General features: G+C 42.9%; 1 protein-coding gene across 4 annotated transcripts in view; it reads right to left on the bottom strand.

Moving 5' to 3' along the window:
• Window positions 1-17,114, bottom strand: part of SNED1 (sushi, nidogen and EGF like domains 1) — an 88,077-nt gene that overhangs the window by 38,583 nt on the left and 32,380 nt on the right. For 3 of the 4 annotated variants that reach the window (XM_077349017.1, XM_077349018.1, XM_077349019.1), the window contains exons 4-11: window positions 16,713-16,875; window positions 12,100-12,225; window positions 11,254-11,367; window positions 6,558-6,671; window positions 6,070-6,183; window positions 5,748-5,864; window positions 4,741-4,866; window positions 3,124-3,228 (exon numbers count right to left, since the gene is read on the bottom strand). In XM_077349017.1, coding sequence (XP_077205132.1) covers window positions 3,124-3,228; window positions 4,741-4,866; window positions 5,748-5,864; window positions 6,070-6,183; window positions 6,558-6,671; window positions 11,254-11,367; window positions 12,100-12,225; window positions 16,713-16,875 — 979 coding nt within the window. The remainder of the gene's footprint in view (window positions 1-3,123; window positions 3,229-4,740; window positions 4,867-5,747; window positions 5,865-6,069; window positions 6,184-6,557; window positions 6,672-11,253; window positions 11,368-12,099; window positions 12,226-16,712; window positions 16,876-17,114) is intronic. The other variant, XM_077349020.1, reaches the window with a different exon arrangement.

Here is a 17,114-nt window from a genome sequence, read left to right as displayed (position 1 = left end):
CTTTCTGTATCTAACATAGGGGGAAGTGGAGCAATGAGATTTTATCTGCAAAAGCTTACCAAAGCCTCGCAACTCAGATCCAATCGACTAACAACGGCATCTCCCTCTGAGGGTGGTAAGTGACCGAACTACCCTAAACTATTGTGTGGGGCATGATTGCATTGCAGATGCAATGGAGCCAGTCTAAAACTCCTGATTAGCTGTCTTCATTGCCATATCATATGCCTTCATAAGAGTGCAGCCTTGTCACGAGTCTTCCTCCATAATCATTCTGTCTCACTTCCCTCTTCCTTTTGTGTAGCTCCTCGAAATACCAGGGAGCTAGTTTGAGGTGGGAGCTGAGAGGGTGTTGAAGAGTGATCTCAATGGTGGAAGCTATGCAGACCTCCACCATACCCATAAGTCTCTGTGGGCGGGCTAAAATACACCTGTCACCCAAACAGGGAGGGTGGGGCACTTGGAGCTGGGCCTTCAGGGCATGGTGTTCTGATCATGGGACGGCATTAACCTATAACCCAGCACCAAAGATCAGATCATGGGTAAGTCTGGCCTGATGGGTAGGTCTGGCAACAAACTGCAAGAACCTTAGTGTCACCATGGCTGACACCAGGTCCAAGCTAAATCCTGGAGATGACAATTCTGCATGGACATTGAACTCCCCGAGAACCAATAGTCTTGGAAACTGCAATGCCTAAGTGGTTGCCACCTCCAACAGGCCTGGAAGGGCAGCTTGTGGTGCATTGGGTGGCCCAGATGGCCAAGTTCTTGACCAATTCCCACTGAAAGCCAACACATTCTACCTCCAGGAGAGCCTTGTAGGGCTAAGTACACCAGACCTATAGTGCCGCCCCCTCCCAAACCGAGGTCCAAGACTGATTAAGGACCGAGAACCTGTTCTGTCTCATGTGTTTCACAAAGATGAAAGCATTTATCCTGCTTCAGTCAGTTGCATTTTATTTACAGTTCCAGGTTCAAATCTTGTATCTGCTACTAGGGTCTTAGGCAAGCTACTCTTTCCCTCAGTTCTCCTTGTCTGCAATACACAATCAACAATATTGGCCCAGCCTATCTTATGGGACCGTTGTAAAGATTACAACCAGAATCTTTTTGTGAAGTACTATGAATAGTGAAAGCCTATATAAATGTTTCCCATTAGTTCTGAGGTTCAGTTCAAAAACTGTTCCTCGAGGCTGGTAAAAATTACTTCTGCATGGTGGCATACCATGAATATATGTGTGGTGTTTACTACATAGATTGATTCTGTTGCGTTATGTATCTCTATATTAGCTCTAGAGACCACTGGGGATTGGGGATCTGCAGTGCTGGCCTGGCTCCTAGTGCCTTCAATAACTGTCCAGCAAGTAGGGAGCGAGGTTTAGCAAGAATCACAGTGCTGCAGGCAGTGGAAGAAACAGCATATGCCTTACCTCCCCCTACCCCACAGTTATTTATCATTTATCAAGAGTTGGAGGCCATTATGTGAAGGCTATGCCTGTTCTGTCTCCTGCATGCTGTATCATTCATAACAGTAGAATGTCAGACTTTGTGCAACGTTCTTTTGAGGAGTTCCAATCTAGGAACTCTATTGAAGCATATGGTCTTTGATTCAAAATTATACATTTTCACTGTACAGATTATAATTCAAGCCAAAAAGGGCATAATTATTTGTGGTGTTGGCCTGCCAACAAAAGCCTCTTATCTTAGATTTCTCCATGATGGGTACCAGTTGTGTAAAAACAGCAATGATTTTGTATAACCCCTCCCCCATCTTCCTTGGCTTTCAACCATAATGTGAAAGCGCTAGAAGTCATTTTAAGGCAAAGTTATTTTCAGCTGGTGGTAGGATCAGCACAAATACATGTAAGTTCATCAGTAGGCCAAGTAACAGGAATTATATGGGCATCAAGCAGTCCAGCAGATCAGATTAGCCAACTTCAGGTGAACCTGCTTCCTGCTGGGTTTCTTCTTGAACCCTCTAATTGTCCATTTCACCTGGACACCACTCTAATGATCATCCTTCCACAGATTTCTCTACTCATGAGTTATGCTCTGTCCATGCCACTTTTGCTATGGGTCACAATCTATACTTGCATATACTAGATATATGCTCAGAATAACTGCTGGGAGATAGCTATATTAGCCTAATGCAGCAAAACCAAACAGGAATCTAGTGGCACCTTCAGGCTAGTCTTTAGTCCAGACTCCTGCTTATAGATAGGAATGTTCTGGAGTAATCTCATGTGCCAAACAATGCATGCTTGTAAAAGAACATTTAAAGAAGTTTTAAAAATGATTTTGGAGATTTTGTGTAGAGACTACATTAAGGAAAGCACAGGCAAGAATAGCATATGACTGGTCCTGATGACAGTTTCCACAGTTTGCACCAAATTTTCAACCTTCTTTTTAATTTCAGAATATATATACAACATGGCATATCACTGTTTACTAACCTGTGAGGAAAAGCTTGGCTGTAGGATACAACCTCACATAAACAAGTGTTTTATTACAGTATGCCAATCCAGTTCAGATTGTCTTAAAAAGGAGAATATATCATATCAAATTTAATTTTTAGAAATTTACTTGGGTTAAGCCTGGAAAGCTCCATGTGAAAGAGTTCAACCCTTCCAAGAAAGTTGTGTTTGAGAATCACTAGTATAAGTATAATGATCCAGACAAACTTGGAATGATTAGATCTCCAGATTCTCACTGAGATGGGTATAAATTCTGTGAAAATTGCATTTTTCTGTTATGGACAAGACAGAAGCTAGATAAAGAGGTCTGAAGACACATTGCTTCCTATGGTAGATACACACATACTCTTTTGGCTTGTTATTCTTTGGGTTTCTGAACAACAACAACAAACACCACGCATACAAACCCATCTACACAAGAGCAATTTCTGCTTTAAGCTGTCTTCCCGTCTCTAAAATAACTACTATCCATCTCCAGACAGAGTTAATCTTTCTTTCGAGATCAATATTCAAACAGTAATTAGAGCAACCTGTCGATATATATAAATTATAATGATGAACTGGAAATCTCACCTCTTATGTAGCCTATTATTTTTCACCAGTAAAACAAATGTAAAATGTAGAACAAAAATCAAGAGAAATTTATTCCTACCCAATTCACAGAGAAGACCAAAATATCCTAGTGGGCATTGGCATACGGTGCTGTTTCCATCTAGGCACTTTCCCCCGTTTCGACACTCGCAGTCCTCTGAAAGCTCTGCAAAAAAGCCAGTGAAAGAGAGAGACTAATTAGGCTCATCTGTGCCAGCAAAAGCTCAGTTCTTGAGGCCTTCATGACCCCCCTCACCATTAACCAACTCTCCGTTGTTCAGGCTTGCTTTGGGGAAAGATCTGGATTAGGTTTGGCTTTAAGCTTTGTGCTGACAGAACCTTTACTCCCTTTCTCATGACCTCAGATATTTACCTTAATTAACACCCAGGAGACTGAAAATTACAAACCAGCTGCTGCTCCCTGTTGGAGTCATCGAACTCCACCTATCAAAGGCTCCCTTGTGGTCATATCAGGGCTCTGTTTGCCTCTAATGAGCCTTGCCAGTTCTTTTAAAAGAAGTACCCCCACACTTGACCCATTCCCCCTTTCCTTCTGCAGAATGACATGTGCCAGTGTTTCCTAGCATGGGGTATCTGCATCCAAACAACAGACTGCAAAAATCCTGACTGAAGGTGAGGAGAACATGAGATTTAGTGAGAGAATGGAGAAAACTGCAGCTCGCTCTGTACTGCGGGAGAACTCTGGCACAGGAATCCTTTCATAACAACAAGCACCTCCTAACTAGACTGGGTCTATTCGTGTGGCAAGAATCAAAGTGATGGATGGCAGCAGTGGGCAGTTAGCAAGATTCCATTCCCTGTTTAGTATGAGGAGGGCCCATATTTCCAAAGCAGAGGCTGGCAAACCAGCCCACTGGGAACCCCAGCTTGAATTTGAATTGCACTCAAACTTAAGGGACAATTTGTGCATCTATTCTGATGACAGCAAAAATGTAGACCTCCCATCATTTAGGTTTGGGAATGATTCAGTATGAGTAGAAAACCCTGGACATTTTGCTTAGTGCACAGGATTGGTTCTTCACATGAGTCAAGTTCCTGAGATGATGGAAGCCTCACCAGGGCTAGTGTCATAGGAGAAGGCAAAACAGGTAAGGCCTCTTGGAACCACCAGCTGGGTTCAAGGAAAGCCCCTGAGATGTCTGGCAGTGACTTTTGGGGTTTTTTTGGAAACTGGGCAAGTAAGACTGCCTGACCCTGGTCTGACAGGTTTCTGACACTCCCTAAGATCACAAAAGTTTGTTCTAAGAAACATTGTGGTGCAAATGGCCGAATGAGTTATATATCTATGGGTCATGATTCTCTACATACACTTTCCTTCATCTTTTCTTAAACCCAGAGAAACTACAGGAAACCACATTTTGGAACTAAAGAAATGTAATTTGTGTGATGTAACCTTGCCTTTCTGATGTAACCTTGCCTTCTTTCTGCAGGAAGGAGGTAATATACCTGTACAAAGCATCTCAGTAGGGAATTTTCATAAGGAAAACAACTCCAAGTGGAAAGAAATAATTGTCATTCACTCTATAAAATTTCCCACCTTGCTCACAACTTCCTGTAGAGGCCTTTTGCAATAATACTTTTGGAAATCCTCTGAGAAAATATTAGTTAATGTGACTGAGCATTATGTGAAGTTTGATATTGAAATTTCATTACTTACTGTCTCTGCAATCAGGACCTGAATATCCTTCAAGACATTCACATACGTAGCCTTGACTGGTCTCAAGACAAGTGCCCTCATTCTGGCATGGATTGGAGATACATGCACTGGGCATTCTGGGCCCACCTACAAAACATTTGTGAATTATTACTGACATGAGGAAAGAGCAAGGTTTGTGTAGTATGGAGAAAAGAAGGCCCGTATTTACAATCTCCAACACATGAAAAGTTAGCCTTAGGAAGAAGGGTGATTCAGTTGTTCTCCATGTCTATTGTGGATAGATGCCTACTGAGGCCCAAAGAAGCTTGGCTGAAGAGCTTTCTAACTAGAAAGTTGTTAGGGTGTCTTGAAGTAATCAACATTGAAAATCTGAAGGAACAGACTGAGCAAACATTTGGATGGAATGATTTGGTTGGAATTTATGAGTACAAATTACAAATTATGCAAATTACATCCTTGTATTGAAGGATGCCCATTATTGGGGATAAGGGCAGACAATTTTTCCTCACAGCAAGGGTGTTTTATGTAGAATTTTTGCCATCAACAGATCATTTAGAGAGAAGTTAACATATCAGTGGCATTCAATGATATTTCCAATTCTTTTTGAAGCACTATCAAGAATCTTCCTTTCACCATGTAAATCTTAAAACGGCTTCTACTCACAGCAACAATAGACAAATACAGTACACCGTTTAAGAGACACACATAGAACAACTTCCCCAATTACTCAAGTGGAAATAAGATTATTAATATTCAAGCCTGATGACAAGCTTCTTTAATGACATGGAGACAAATTTCCCCCTTAGACTGAAAATGTTGGTAGAAAATTGCCTCTCTTTCCCTACCATCCCTGACCCCACTGGCAGCAAAGTTCTAGGTAAGAATCCCACTTGGAAAAGGAGAAGGCAATTGCCTGGATGTCACACAGGGCATCCTTCACTCCTGATTTGTCTCCCCCCCCCCATGTTTTGCGGTGATGATGGTGGGTGCAGAATGATCCTGCTCACCAAACTGACAGTTGTTCCCATAGTAGCCTGGAGAGCATGTGCAGATGTAGCGCCCCGGGCGGATGTAGTTGCACGTCTGCCGGTTCCTGCAGTTCCTGCCCTCACAGGCTGAAGGATCTAGAGCGGAGAAGAGTAGGGAGCCTCAGTACAGCCCAACGCAGCCGAGTAACTAAACAGAACAAGTACGGGGCTGAGTTTAAGTAGAAAACCTGACAGGAGCATCAGAGCAGAGAAAGAGGTACAGAGTGAAGACTTCCGCCACTGAGAGAGTCTGGCGTTGTGGGGAGAAGACTGCTGCCACGCAGTTATGAAATCAGGGCACCTGTTTCACAGCGATGTCCTGTGAATGGCGCCACACACACACAGGTGTAATTGTCCACCAGGTCCATACACTGCCCACCATTCAAGCATGGGTTGGACTCGCATTCATTTATCTCTGTAAAAGGAAAAACGAAAACACAGCACTAAGATGGGTCATATATGACAATCAGCTGCAGATTGAGTCATGGGCACAAAGAACTCTAGGCATTTGTACATTTCAAGGGTCCTCCTTTATAGCGAAAAGTCAAATTGGGAATTGCAAACATCCAATTTCCACTGTGTATCTCTGAGCATTCCCCTACTCATAAAAGAATGAGAAAGAAGAACTACAGAAATGCACCAGAACTACCAGATTGAGGCGTTGGACACATGGGTTCTGCATTGTCCAACTTTTGTTAGAAGACTGATACCAGCATTCCTTGAACACCTTCCCAAATCCTCCTTTGCAATGCCTGGCTGAAGGAGTTAGCACCCCTTTCATTAGCTCACCTGCCTCACAATCTTCCCCAGTATAGCCGGGTTGGCACAGGCACACAGCTGTTCTGTTTGCTGCCTGGCATTCCCCACCATTCAGGCATTCTTTGGCTTCACATGGAGATTCCTCTGTAATGAAACAAACACTAAATTAAGACACAAGGATTTTGCAATTCCACTGATAGAAAGGTAAATATGTATGCATAGTATTTATACCACAGCTGCTGAATGTGTGTTCCAGATTGTTTTGTCTTTCCCCTTTTCAATCTTCAGGCATGCATACCTGTTTCATGTCTTAACCATCATAGGTGGGCAATTAGAAGTTAAATGAAGTATGAGACAAGGAAGGTAGAGGATGTTATAGCTTTTTCAAGTCCACCAGTATTTTGGAGGGAACAAGCTTCCATTGCAACAATCTGCAGTTATAAAAGGATTGGTCCTTTTAAACTTGCAATGCCAGTGGCGCTGGGTTCTGCTAGGCATTCTGCATATTGTAACAGGTTGTGTGGCTAGCAACCCTCCCTCTCTACTTGGATTTCTTGTCACAGTGATTTGAGATCAGTCCTTTAAAGCTTGCACTGAGTTCTGCTGAGCTTTCTGCACACTGGTTGTGCTGGACTTATAACTACCCCTTGTTTGGATTGTGACTCTGTGATCCTCATCAGTCCTGTTGAGCTGGCATTGCCACAATGGTACTGGGATCTGCTTGGCAATTTTGGATAGCAATGGTACTTCTGGGCTTACAAAAATGCCCCTCCTATTTTGCATTCTATTGCAGAGATTCACTGGTGACCTCAGTCCTTTTGGGCTTGCAGTGCCACCATGGCACTGGTTCTGTTGGGCATATTGCACTCTTCATGGTCTACTGCAGAAATTATCTGGGACTCTGATTCTGTTCTGCTGGGCTTCTATTACCTTTACTTTTTGGGTGTTTCCCTCCCCCTCCATTGGAAACAATGCAGGCAACTTTTTGAGGGAGGGGGCTGTAACTCAGATCTCATAAATCCAAACCTCACCAAACTTGGAGGGTATTTAAAGTGAGCTGGAGATCCCCTGCGAGTTTGGTGTCTCTCTCACCCTTCAGAGATGTTCTATTCTGTCACAAATATCACAAACCAAACAAGTTTGTTTAGCTTCTAATAGTTCATGACGGTTCATAGTTTACAAACTGGGCACGCCACAAACCATGAACTATCACAAACTGTATTTTAATGGCTTGGGCCACTTGTAATGGTAGGAAAAGGTAACTGCAATTTAGAAATTAAATGCATCTAGCTTACGTGCTTTATTCAATTAATAGCAAGGAACGATAGGAGGGAATGAGGGCTCGTGTTCAGTCTGGCAGGGCTCTGTGTGTCTCTCTCTGTCTCTGGTGTGTCTGAGAGGAACGTGGCTAGCATCCAGGGAGGGAGGGAGGGAGCTGTAGGGGCAGGGCCAATCAGGGTGCAGTCAGCGTTGCTGGCTGCACCCTGATTAGCCCTATTCCAACTCGGACAGCCGGACATGTCCCACCCCCCAGGCTGTTTCCCAAATATATAGAGGAACCATGAATAAGGATGAAAACATTTATATCCCACCTTTCTTCTTCGTTCAAGGTGACTTACAATAAAAAACCTGTCATAATATGGTAATTATGCTGATGGATATAAATAGTCATGAAGATTGCTTGTATTGTCCATTCGGCTCTTGACACCAGTTTTATTTATCACCAGCTGGGATACCCTAACTAGAACATTCCATTTGGAGATATTGTCAAGGCAGTTGTTTACATCTCTTCTTTGCTTCATACCTGTTAACTGCACCAGACATGGCTAAAAATCTTACACCTGCAAAGTTAGGTCATTTCCATTTCTCTCCTCTAGCTCGTTGTATTCCGATCCAGAGCACATTTATATGATACACAATCTCTAGGAATATTCTGTTTTTATCTAGGAAATATTGTATAAGGCACAGTTATAGAATTAAACCCATATTTTTCACAGCAAGATATCCTGTCTCAGGGCCTAGTTAAGAAACTCTTGTAGATAAACTCTGGCCTGCAAGTCACTGCTGACAGCAGGAGGCTGTCACCTTCCTCACTTTGATGCAAAGATCTCAAAGGCAAAGGATGCACATTTTAAAAATATATGGGGTGCAAACTTTCCTGATCCAAAATATCTCATAAGAGAACTACATCATCTCTGCTCTTTAATTACAAACTGCCATAGGCTACATCCTCATCACAGCAATGTGGATAAAATACAGGGTAGATTAAAATATTATCTAAATTTCATATTTTTTAAAAATTAGTTGTTTTAGATATCTGCTTAAATAACCTACACATGAACTTCAAGGATTTCTGAATGAAGCAGATTGACTGGTTATTTTCCAACCGGGTTTCACACCCGTTTGTTTATTCTGTTTAAAATATCTATCCTGTACTATGGGACTGAAACAGCCTTGGTCATGCTGCTTTATAACAAAGAAAGAGAGAACCTGTCCCAGGCTATCAAAATCACTTAGCAATATCTTTTATACAATCTCTATTTTAATGGTAAATGAAAACAACCAGAACGGACTCTAGATTTTGTTCGGTTTTCAGAGTAGACCTTTCATGTTGTACATGCTGGTTTATAACCTGCACTGAGAGATGGGCAGAGGAATTGTGACTTCTCTGATTCTCCCAGATTTCTTATCGATTTTTGATACCATGAACCACAGTATCCTTCTGAACTGTCTTTTGGGGTTGGGAATGCACTCCCCCTACAAGAGCAGGTCTCTGGTTTAGGGGTGCTCCTGGACCCAGGTCTACTGCTGGACAAGCAGGTGGTGATTGTAACTGGGAGTGTCTTTTACAAGCTTCAGCTGGTCAGCCAGCTGCTGCCTTTCCTGAGCAGAAAAATTCCTGGCCACTGTAGAATATATGCTGGTAACATCTAGATTATTTATTTTTATTTATTTATAATTGTATTTGTTAACCACCATTCTCAGGCCCAGCCAGCTCGTGGCGGTTTTCATAGTATTAAAAAAAAACACATAAAAATAATACCCACAACAAAGACCAAAACCCAGATGGTGGTAAAATCACCATCTGCAAGATACCCACTCTGTTCCCATTCTCCCATCCCCCACATGCAACAGCCATCAACCCTCCAGGAGGCAGCTTTAGAGAATATCTGGCCCAACAGATTTCCACAGGCCTGTTCAAGGAAGGAGCCACTCTTCCTGACCCGGCCTCAACCAAACACTTGGCAGAAGAGCCCCGTTTTACAGCCCTGCAGAACATTGACAATTCCGTCAGGGCCATTAGCTCTTCTGGGAGCTCATTCCACCAGATTGGGGCCAGGACCGAGAAGGCCCTGGCCAAGGCCAGGCGCACCTCCCAGGGACAACCAGCAGATTCTTACCCGCAGTGCGGAGAGCCCTGCGAGGGGCATAAGGAGACAAGCAATCCTTCAGATAGGTGGGACCTAGGTTGTGAATGCCTTAAAGAACCAAAACCTTGAACCTAATCCAGAAGCCAATTGGCAACCAATGCAGTGTCCTCAGCATTGGCTGGACATGGGACCTCCAAGATGACCTTGTGAGAACCCTAGCAGCTGCATTTTGCACCAGCTGCATTTTTCAGGTCAAGCTATTAGATTAGTTCTCCAGGGATATTAATCTACCTCCTTCTATCACTGTCTTCTTCCAGTGAGTGAAGAATTTTTGTTTCATTTAGTGTTCTCTCAATGATCCCTCCTTCCCACCTCAGGTTTTAATAGATGTCTCTGTGTTTTCACACGTGAATTTGGGTTATGGTTTTAAATTGGTTTACAATGTTCTGTTTTTTATTAGCTACCTTGGTGGCCTTTACTGGGCTGAAATGCAGGATATACATTTTAAAAACTGGCTCCGAGAATATTTGCATGGTGATACCATTCTTACTCCCTTCCAGCTGCTGCTCAGTATTTATCTTTAAAGGTAAAAGGTAAAGGTATCCCCTGTGCAAGCACCAAGTCATGTCTGACCCTTGGGGTGATGCCCTCTAGCGTTTTTTGGCAGACTCAATACAGGGTGGTTTGCCATTCCCTTCCCCAGTTATTACCGTTTTACCCACCAGCAAGCTGGGTACTCATTTTACCGACCTCGGAAGGATGGAAGGTTGAATCAACCTTGAGCTGGCTGCTGGGATCGAACTCCCAGCCTCACGGTCAGAGCTTCAAACAGCATGTCGGCTGACTTACCACCCTGTGCCACAAGAGGCTCTTTATTTATCTTTACAGGAGTTCTTTTGGTACAATTCTCTTAGTCCCCATCATCTTCAGAAACTAAGCCAGAATTTACGTTCGTTTCAGTCATGTACCCTTTATTTCTATTTATCCCTTGTTTTGTTATCTTCCCCATTTCCAATGTTATACTTTAAGGCTTAAGCTGTTTGGGGGCAGAGTCTTCTTGTAGTCTGAGAACAGCATTGCACAAGCAGACAAGGCAACAACCCCACCACTGCCACCATCACCACAAATGGCCCTTTTAACCCGTAGAACAAGTAATTAAATCAATCCATCCTGTGTTTTTGAAATCTCTCCTGAAAATACTGGTTATAGCCTGTATATACATATCATCCCATCCTGTCCCAAGATTCTCTAACAAAGCGGCACTGGTGAAGCGATATGCTTGCAACTGCTTTGCCCACCTAGTCCTCCCCATAAACCTCATTTCCTCATACTTGCCATTACACAATGCTGCTCACCAATTTCACATGTGGCCCCTTTAAATCCTTGGGGACATGAACACCTGAAGCTGTTGATGCCATCGACACAGGAGCCTTGGTTCCGACATGGATTAGAAGCACACTCATCCACATCTAGAAAACAATTGGAAAGACAAACAATCTTCCTTAAATTTCCCCCCACAGTGTTAGATTGAGTTGGCAAGAGTTTGGATGCCTTCTCAAAACCAACTCTTTCCCCTCGGGCCTCACCAACAGCTCGTTCTCAGGGACAGAAAATCATATTAACAAAAAGTCAATAAAGATATGTAAGCCTTGTAAAACATTTATTTATTATTTAAAGTGTTTCACCAGCATAGTAAGCCCTCACCTAAAAACACTGGCCTCTGGAGGAGGAGCTTCCTACAGGGAGCCTGGTGAGTGATTGCCAGGCATAGTTAAGAAATTCACTCAGTTTTTCAGTTGAGGGAGACACTTATTTGCCATCTCAACATAAAAGAACAAAAATAGATTGGGAATCTTGGTGTGCCTTTGCCTGGTTAATAAAAATGCATATTTTCAAAACAGCCAGGCAGTCAAAAAATCAGTTTCATGAGACTAAAAAAGCCACTTGAAAGCAGGAGGAGCAAGCTAGTTAAAACCAGAGCATAGTTCCTACTTTAAAAAAAAATTGAGTCAGACCACAGGCTCTCCTGTCCCAATATTGTTAATTTTGAATGGTGGAAGCTTTCCAGGTCTCAAGCAGTAGTCTTTCCTTTTTAACTGGTGATGCCAGGAACTGAACTTGAGATTTTCTGGATGCAAGGCAGGTGCTTTACTTCTGTTATGGCATGACTCCCTCCCCCCAAAACTGTGAGCAAGACTCACCAATATGGCATTGCTTTCCGGTGAAACCAGCCAGACAAGAACAGGAATAGGAGGGATTCCCTGTGATACAATCCTCAATACACTTTCCTCCATTCTGACAAGGACGAAGAGTCAGACACACAGAAGCTGCAAGAACAAAGGAGTTCACAATTCATCAGATGTTGACATGACCTGACCAGAATATGTGTCAGCAGCAAATTACTAGAGTGAACCAATTATCACGGCCCCTATTTGCCCTGCGGTTAACATACCGCCTGGCCTCCTGAATGGAAGCATTGCATTTAATTTAAATGGTTCATCTCAATTTAGGCCACCTATGTTCAAATTGGATTGAAGTTTTAAAATATGTCTTTAAATCATTATTAAACAAATTTACATGTAGAAACTGTTATCTCACTTTCTTGTTCGTTTTCAGCTGCTTACAACAATTGCTTGGATTCCAAACCTTGTTCCCTTCTTCATTCATTTCAAAGATGGTTTACTGCAATAGATCATGTTCATCTATCTCCAGTCACTTCCTGTCTCACTGAACGACCCTGGGTCTTCTGTGAGTAGAAGTGGCCACTGTTAGATGAACACTCTTCCCAGCAGAGCACTATGCAAGCAGAAAAAGGCTAAAGATTCAAGAATATATTTTTATTTAATCAGCCAATGACTTGTCCTGAAATTATGAAGATCAAAATGATGATTTTTTAATTCCAAATCTAATATTCTTTTTTCATCAAGTGAAATCTTAATAAAAATGACCTTCTCTCCTTTGAAGTTCTGATTTTCTGAAAGACACTCATATACACAACAGTTTCAACCAGTTGTATATCTCACAGCTCCCCCCATTTTGTGTGGGTGTGCTCTTTATCTTTGATTATGTTATAGAATTTTAAAGACAAACCATGAGAATAAAGACTAAGCTTCAGGATGAAGGCCACCAAAATTACTCACTATTATCTTTTTGACAGCATTTAATTTAATTTGAGATTTATATACTACCCCTCACAGAAAGACTGGCTTGGGACGGTTTTCAACATTTTCACGTCCACTTAGTACATAACAATAATATGTAATTTATACCAATATATTAGATGTTAAAATATTAAAATCAATCGGACCAGTTGGTTAGCCAGATAACTGTACTGTTGTATTTGTATTATTCCAGAGGTTTAAAGTCTTAAAGAAAAACGAGAAAACAGTCAAACTATTCTTGGGACTCAACTACTCAAGTTTCCAGTGACTGAAAAATCACACATGGGAAGAGCTGATTCAGATCAAGACTATCTTGTCTGTTGCGGAAAATATACCCATAGATGCATATATAAGTATAGATTCACCCAGACTGACTCTGGACTGCTGGGAAAGCAGTATGTACATGTTTTAAGTAAATTGGGGAGGGGGGGGGATGCAGACAGGCATATAGCTACAGAAACAGAAAAGAGATGATCCCACGATTACTCAGTGTTGATTGCGTAAAAGCTTGCATTTTTGTTTCAGGCACTTGCAGATGACAGAAAGTAGATATTCACAAGCAGAAAGTAGACACCTTGCAACTATGGCCAGTTTTGAGACAAATCATTTCACACACAATAATCATTCATCAGTCTTCATCAAAGTGAATCCTATCAAACAGATTTTGAAATGGCAATATTCTTGTATGACATAAGCATCTTCCTTCTGGAGTTACAGCAGGCAGATGAAGGCAGAATCACTACTAAGAAAATTTTACAGATTGTTCGTTGACCCAGAACATTTTAATATACCCTTGCATTTTGGGCTTGTCTGCTAATTGCATTTGGGGAATCAGAAAAGTGCAGCATCTTCCAAGTTAAATGAGGCAGTTAGGCACTTTGTCTCGCTACTTGTTTCAAACAGTTTACTGAGAATTTCCCCATTCATATAGCAATATACAACATAGCTGCAAAATACAGGTGCACCGTCAGAAAGTAACATGAGAATGGCGAATACCACTTTCCCCCGATCTCTTAAAACCGTACCCCAAATACGAATGTCTCATTTCTTAGAAAATGGGGGGGGGGGGGGAAATGAGTTTAACTGAAGACCATACACCCTTTCTGGAGGGCAGTATCCTATTTCATACAGTGGCCAAACAGCTGTCCTGTAGAGCAGTGATCCCCAACCTTTTTATCACCGGGGACCACTCAACACCGGGGACCACTCAACGCCTTTTACTGAAGCCCGGTCCCCCCACTCCTCTAGTTTACTCCTCTACTCTCAACCACTGCCCTAGCGCTCTCTGATCGCTATGGTAATGTTTAAACATCCCTTCAAAATAAGATACAGACACGGCACAACAATGTGTTGTAAAGGGCTGGGGGGGATGAAGTAAAGGGCCGGGGGGGGGAGAAGGCATCCTTCGGGGCCCACCTCCAATTAGTCAAAAGACCACATGTGGTCCGCCGCCCACAGGTTGGGGATCACTACTCTAGAGCAGTGGTCCCCAACCTTTTTTAGGCTGGGGACCGGCAGGGCAACCTCCCCGCCTGCGCATCGCGCATGCGCGGCCACACCTGCGCATCGTGCATGCGCAGTGCGCGGGCGCGGCCCTGATTCCCTCTCCCCCCCCCCACAGTAAGAAGCTTCCCGGGCAGCAAGCTTGCGGCCTGGGAAGTTTTTTACTGCGGGGAGGCGGGGAGAGGGAACCGCGGCCTGGCGCCATGGCCTTTGCGGCCCGGCACCGGGCCGCGGCCCGCAGGTTGGAGACCACTGCTGTAGAGCAAGCAAAAGGATATAGAGGTCAAGTCCCTCTCCTGATGTTGCCTCCTAGCACTGGGTTTAAATAGTTTACTGCCTCTGAATAGAAAGTTTTGCTCTTCTTGGCAACTCTGGATCCTTATGCTAGATCAAGCAGTCATTTCCCACCAGTGGAAAGCATGGGTGGTGGGATGGGGTCCTGGGGACAGGTTTTTACCATTTACTCCCTGCCATTGTGGATCCCCGGTTGGCCTCATCACTTACAAGCAGCAGACCAGACCATGGCAGGACCAACTGGGGGTAGAGAGCTCAAGAAGAGAAGAGGAGGAAAATCAGGATCACTGCTACTATCAAAATCCAAGGGAAGGCCAAACTGAGAAATCTTGGGGAAGTTCTGACTCCCCTCCTTGATCCTGGCCTGAGCTACCGAAGGCACGTGGATGGTTTAAATGAGCTCAGAGGGTGTAATTTCAAAACTTTACATCCCTGTAAGTAAGCTATATTGGTTAAGGGGGAAAGCGTATTTTAAAAAGGAACGGTTTACTGATCAATAATTAACTGCTTCATCATCTTTTAGACTGAGTAATCAGTTCATTATATCTATTTAAAATTTCAGATTAAAAGCTTCAATATAGAGGCATTTTTGAAATATGTAAGAAAATTTGAGACAGCAGTTTAATAAAATAAATCTATCCTTTCATATGTTCCTCCCACCAGGTCATGTTTTAATTTTCTTGAACCAAAATAGCCTAATAAATAAACCAAGCCCTTAACTCAGTGCCACCAATTAAAATTTATTCTCACTGATTAAACTCAGCTGCCATTGATCAATCGTTTAAAGGTATCATTGATTGCACGAAGGTGCTAAGGGCCCATTTGTGCCTGCTGAGTCTGGCCTTCTGCCTCATTTATCTCAAAACACTCCACTGTTCTATTTTGTTTCATCCTTGAAAATAACTAAAGAAACCATAACTGTTATAGGCAGAAAAAAATCACTGGTTCCCAGACGGCCATTTTTGAACTGCCTTGTATTCCATTTCAGTAACTGGTTGCTGAAAGATTTCTGACAGACTCATTTTAGTAACCACCTGCTGGCATAATTTATTTACCTGTTCATACAAACCCGCTTGCATCAGGTTAACAAAGTGTTTTTAAATCATTTTGGAGATAAACTTCTTTCTTCTGTTTTATTCCCCCTTGTTGTGCTTCTGAATTGCTGGGGTGTGCTCTTCAAAATGTCGATAGTGCTTCATACAATGCTGCTGCTCCTCTGTCCTTTTTTGCCACATGATCTTATGCAGATTTTTTTTCAACATTCTAAGTTGAGCGCTATGGTGCTAAACCAACATAGCACTTCAGTACTATAGAGTTACTATTGAGATTTCTTGACTCCACTGAAGCGCTGTATTGGTTTAGTGCTGCAGTGTTCAACTCAAGAACATTAACAAAAACCACTATGAGGAAGATCATGTGGTGAAAAGGGGCAGGGGGAAGCGGCAGTGTTTGGAATGACCATAACACTTCAGAGGCTGCTCATTAATGGAAGAAAACTGGCTGTATGAAACCTCTGTCTCTGTGTCACTTTACTTGTAATCGGGCCAACAACAAACAATATTCAGTTTAGAACAGTAATGTGAAAATCTTCAGTACTCCAGGATTCATCCAATAACAGAATAACATTCCCATGATTTACAAGTTGCACATGGACTCTGCATCAATGCATCCCATGTCTCGTTAGCCATATCATTTCATTGTTTTCATACCTAGGAGGGGATGTATTCAGTTCCCCCCACTTTCCACACCGGAACTTCATAGCTACTGCCTTTCATTGGCACTAGGATTCTCATAGAACAAATAGAAGGGTTGGAATAATTGGTTTGGTTAAATAAACCTAACTGCTGTCCTCTTACTTGTGTTGTTGCAGCCCCCCACTTGCACCTGGGCATCATCGATTCTGAACACCCAGCGCCCGGGGATACCCACATTTGTCGTCATCTCCACGTCGACAATGTCATCAGTGCGGGATCCGGGGATGTTAAAATACCGTTTTCCATCACCGGCATTGAAACCTGCCTAGGAAGACAAGGGCAGAGAGTGAAACCTCTCATTGGGGAAAGCAGGCCAGCTGTGGGAAACGACAAGGGGCTTCTCTCTTCCACTGTGCCCCAGTGCCCTGCAGAGGAATGGACTGCAAGAACATAAGGAAGGGAAGCATCCGGTCTCCCTACACAGGCTAATTTTACAACCCCTTCCCATCTGAAATGTATCATTTTGAACACAAAGTACAACAGCTAGCACTTCAGCAAGTTCAG

This window comes from Paroedura picta, chromosome 8, assembly GCF_049243985.1.
Source record: "Paroedura picta isolate Pp20150507F chromosome 8, Ppicta_v3.0, whole genome shotgun sequence".
Taxonomy (NCBI): domain Eukaryota; kingdom Metazoa; phylum Chordata; class Lepidosauria; order Squamata; family Gekkonidae; genus Paroedura; species Paroedura picta.
Note: the sequence above shows the minus strand (reverse complement) of the source record. Positions and strands in the feature narration are given on the sequence as shown.